The sequence below is a fragment of the Nanorana parkeri genome, unplaced genomic scaffold (assembly GCF_000935625.1).
Source record: "Nanorana parkeri isolate BGI_ZX_2015 unplaced genomic scaffold, ASM93562v1 scaffold1356, whole genome shotgun sequence".
NCBI lineage: Eukaryota > Metazoa > Chordata > Amphibia > Anura > Dicroglossidae > Nanorana > Nanorana parkeri.
The window spans coordinates 493824-498764 of record NW_017307624.1 but is presented as its reverse complement, the minus strand read 5'-3'; the positions used below and the strand labels follow the sequence as shown (position 1 = coordinate 498764).

Here is a 4941-nt window from a genome sequence, read left to right as displayed (position 1 = left end):
CCCCCCCCCCCCAAAAAAAAAGCATTGGCAGCGAAAGGGTTTAATAAGGGATGCAATTTAAATGTGGATGAAGGGGGGAGAGGAGGAATTTCGGCTTTACAGACCTGCCTATGTAGCTGTTTGTCTGGATTTACATTGATTTTAGTCATTTTTACAATTTTCATGGCTCTGCCTCCTTATGAGGGTCTTATGAGGGTTTCTGGGTTATTTGAACAATTTTCTGTACTTGTTTCTAATTTTTCTCTCTTCATTAAGATTGTTTGGGCCTCGTCGAAACTGATTGGATGCTCTTATCGATATTGTGAAAAACTGGCTTACCCTCACCTATATGTCTGCCATTACTGCCCAGCGTGAGTCCTAATAGAAAATGTTTAAGGCGGAACCCCTAAGATTTTTAAAAGTTAACCCTTGCAGTGGGACTTCCCACCCGCACTGCAAGGGTTAAGTTCTTGTTTTGGTGAATGGAATGGAATAAAGAAGATACACACGCCTGAGCCTCGGTCCTGCGGCGGATGGCACTCTCCTCTTTCCTCCTCCTCTGCTCCGTCTGCGATATGTGTCTTGGAATCCTCTTGTCTAATGCACCTGGACATCACGGATGCTTATACCTCTGGGGGGGGGGGGGGGGGAGGGGGGGGGGGGGGGGGAGACAGCGAGGACTGGTATAGCAACCAGGCGGGACTGAGGATCAGATGAGAATATTTTCTTTATTTTAGCCCCCTGGACAAAACAAGCACTTGACACTTGCAGTGCTGGGGTAGCCCCACCGCCAGGGCTAACCTTTGAAAATCCTGGAGTTCCTCTTTAATGTCTAATGCAGTAGTGGTAAAAGCAGATTCCACAGCGTCTGGAGAAGCCTTTAAAGGACAAGCCCACTTTTAGTGCCACCCACCTGATTGAAGCCTGGCATATAACTTAGGGATACACTGATACTGTTTTTTTGGTATCAAGTATGAGTACCGATACTTTGCTTTTGGTACTCATCGAAACCGAGTATCGATATCGGTGCTTCAGCTGGCATGAAGCCGGCTGCCCGGGCAATCTTATTGCCTGAGAAGCTGACTCCATGTTGTCTGGCCGGCTTGATTGTGCTTGGCCGGGAAACTGGCTTTCCAGCTTATCAGCATCAAGCTGGCTTCCCGGCCAATCAGGAAGCCGGAGGACCAGTAATAACCCGCCTCCCAGCTTCCTGATTGGTCGGGAAGCTGGCTCGATGCTGTTTGGCCGTTAAACTGGCTTCCTGGACAATCAGCAAAGGAGCCGGCTTCCCAGCCAATCAGGACGCCGGGAGGAGGGTCATTACTTGCTGCCCAGCTTCCTGATTGTACAGGAAGCTGGCTCCATGTTCCCCTACGGCACTGCTGGTCAGAGGAAATCTCCCTCTGACCTGAAATTCCAGTATCGGAGAAGGTATAGGGGCATTTGGTCGAGTATGATTACTCGCCCAAATACTCGGTATCGGCACTGATATTGACACTAGTATCGGTATCGGTGCATCCTTAATACTGTATAACTACCTTTCACCCCGTCCCAGTTTCCTGCCATACCCCATAAAAATGTCCCCACCATCAGAGGCATCCCCAGGCAGGGTGTCACCCGGAGTAGGTGCCGGGTGTCACACACTTTGACGCCGTCACGCACGTGTGTGACATCATTACACGCATGCGTGACGTCATCATGCACACAGTTGACTGCCGGCGGCCATCTCAGCATGATATATATGTCATCTCTAAACCAGCATCTCAGAGGATGAAGTAAGTGGTGATTGTGACGTACGCCCGGCCCAAACCCGCTGTACGTCAATCCCACGTGACCATACACCAGTCTGAACCGAGCGTGAGCGTTACAAGGACGTGGCGATACCACTCTCAGCCTCACCCTGTGCAGAGATTTCCCAGCTCGCAGGACACAATCTCAGGCCAGCAGACTGAGAGCGATCGTCACCAGGGTTGGGAAATTCCGCAGTAAACCTTTTACCCACCAAACTTCCACTGCCACCGTGTGTTTTTCAGAACACAAAACCGCGCCCAGCAACTGCTGTGACCATTCAAAACACTTAAACAATGCCTGTGATGCTGCTGTCCTCTCAGACAGGAATATGACAGGAGTCACTATACAGTAGCGCTCTTCAGAGAGCAAGGATACTTTAAGTTCGTATTTAGAGCGCAGAGATAAGCTTAACGATTTTTAATATCGTCCTTTAATAAAAGAAACGGTGCAGAAAATATACATAAAAATATTTAATAAGAAGAGACACAATAGATATACAACAGCAAAATAAAAAGGAATAAAAGAAGAATACTCAACAGTCCTGGAATGGTGAGTTCTGACAGAGTTCAGAGTTCAAGAAGCAAAGTGGAAGTCTGCCGGGCTCTTCTTCAAGCCGACTTCCAGCAGATAATGTCCAAAGATTAAAGGGGAACTCTTCTGCGATGTTCAGACTTCTAGTTCCTCGATGATGTTTAAAACAAGAGCCACTCTAGTTGCCAACACAGAATATTTTATAAGCCCCTCTTAGGGGGTGTCCCGAAGCCAGCCCCTAGGCCGGACTGGGGCGGGAACGCAGGCGGAGGATGAACCTTTAGTTTACCTATCCCCGCCCAACTCCAAATTAATAAAATGTAACTTGATTTTCAACCTCAGGTTTTATGACTCTTAGAGAGAATGTGAGGGTTCCCGGGGTCACCCCCTCTTCAGACCTGATTGTTGATATCAATTGTCCACTCGTAATATATGGAGGGCCTAGTGCCATGCCTTTAATTACGACAGCCATAAAAGGATTAGCAGACATATGTTGGAATGTCACTCGGACTGGGCAATAAAAGATCACAGCCAGAGAGCATCTCTTTCTGTAGAATGTGGAATGGGGAGGGGCCAGTCAGTTCTAAATGAAGACCTGCAGGTGCTCTGACTGGGGAACAAACAAATTCTATTTTGTAATATTCAGACTCAAATCCCCCATCATCGTCACAGTGATGTTGGGTGATGCCTGAGCAAAGATGGCACCATCCTTCTGGCTTCAGTTTGTCTCCCACTTCAACAGGAAGGCTGTCATCTAATGCCTGGGGGGTACCTTAACGTGGACTTAGCATCAAATATACTTCTTCATGTTAAGCACATGCATGTTAAGTAACATGTCAGTGTAACCCCTCCAGGTATTTATCACCTCTCACAGAGATCACAGTACTCCCCCTGACAATGCCTTCATCTGCTTTTCTCTCCAGAAGGATGGGGTCATCTTTGTTCAGGCATCATCCAGGGTCACCATCTACTTCCTGGACTGAGATGATGGCTCAGAGATAACACAGTCATGTAAATCCTGGTGGCTCTGCAGTTCTTGGCTGTGTTCACTAATGTTGCACCCAGATCAGCCCCCTCTCACCTTGTGACCTGCTACAGTTACAATGTTGAGGGAGGGGAGACTGAGGAAATGCTTCCTCCTGCCTGCAGCAGATCACTGGGGAAGGGGGAGACCTATAACATACTTCTTCCTGCCTGCAGCAGACTGATCACTGAGGAAGGGGGGACTGAGGAAATGCTCCCTCCTGCCTGCAGCAGATTGATCACTGGGGGAAGGGGAGCCTGAGGAAATGCTTCCTCCTGCCTGCAGCAGACTGATCACTTGGGAAGGGGAGATGATGATATACTTCTTCCTGCCTGCAGCAGACTGATCACTGGGGAAGGGGAGACCGATGACATACTTCTTCCTGCCTGCAGCAGACTGATCACTGGGGGAAGGGGAGCCTGAGGAAATGCTTCTTCCTGCCTGCAGCTGACTGATCACTGGGGAAGGGGAGATGATGATATACTTCTTCCTGCCTGCAGCTGACTGATCACTGGGGAAGGGGAGATGATGATATACTTCTTCCTGCCTGCAGCTGACTGATCACTGGGGGAAGGGGAGACTGAGGAAATGCTTCCTCCTATCTGCAGCAGACTGATAACATTATCTCATCCTAGACAAGGTCACTGGACTGGAGCTCTGGGACTTTTCTGAACCCAATAACACTGTTTATTATATCAGTATTCAGAGAAACAATTTTGCAATCTTTCAGTAAAATGAATTGTGTGTTATTTTGCTTTCTTTAGGGGAAACAACAGAGACACCATGAAAACACCGTACAAAAAGGGGAAAGCATGCTCCAAGTGCAAAGGGAAATGTGAAAACAAATTATGTGGTAAGAATTGCGGATCTTTCGCTGAGACAAATGTGTCGGCCACCATTGCTGGCCGGGGGTTGCTGTTCCTGTTCGGGAAAATGAGTTGAACTGAATGTATTGAATTTGTGCGAAAAGCTGCGCAATGTCCATGATGATATCCGCAAAGTGCACATTATGATCATATACCGTGTTTCCCCGAAAATAAGACAGTGTCTTATTTTATTTTTTTTCACGAAAAAAGACACTAGGTTTTATTTTTGGGGGATGTCTTATGGAGCGCTTTAAATTGTGGGGGGCTTTGTATTAATTTTTTAAAAAAATCCCCTTAATATTCCAACCAGACCCTTATCCAGGAATGCATCCTGGGTGGTCAGAAAAGGGAACAAGCATGTGACACCTCCCTTCCCCATTCCTGTACCATACCCAGCCTCCTGCCTTTCCCTTGCCAAAAAAAGACCAGGGACCTCTTCCCCATAAAGCAGGCAGGGGTTATGGAGGGGGACTTATGTTGGAATCTGGAGCCCCATTTACCTTTATTCGCAGTGATATCAGCACAGGGGCCCAGGGAGCACTGAAGTGGTGGTGTTTTAAGACAAGGGCCACCAGAAAGGGCAGTACAGAGCCTCTTTGTCAGGCAACCAAAAAAAAAGACAGAAACCTAACGTGCAGGTTAAAAATAAAAGGAGTTTATGGAAAATAACAACAACAACAAAAAAATGGCCAAAAACAACAGAAGAAGTCAAAGATGTTGTTGTTGTCAAGCCAGAGGTCAGAGGCCAAA

General features: G+C 47.5%; 1 protein-coding gene across 1 annotated transcript in view; it reads left to right on the top strand.

The window, feature by feature from the left end:
• The window catches only part of LOC108797872 (cysteine-rich venom protein TEL1-like), a 30667-nt gene extending 26400 nt beyond the window's left edge, over nt 1-4267 (top strand). Inside the window, exons 7-8 of the mRNA XM_018569563.1 lie at nt 256-350; nt 4090-4267. Of these exons, the coding sequence (XP_018425065.1) occupies nt 256-350; nt 4090-4267 (273 nt within the window). The remainder of the gene's footprint in view (nt 1-255; nt 351-4089) is intronic.
• Nucleotides 4268-4941: the final 674 nt, after the last annotated feature.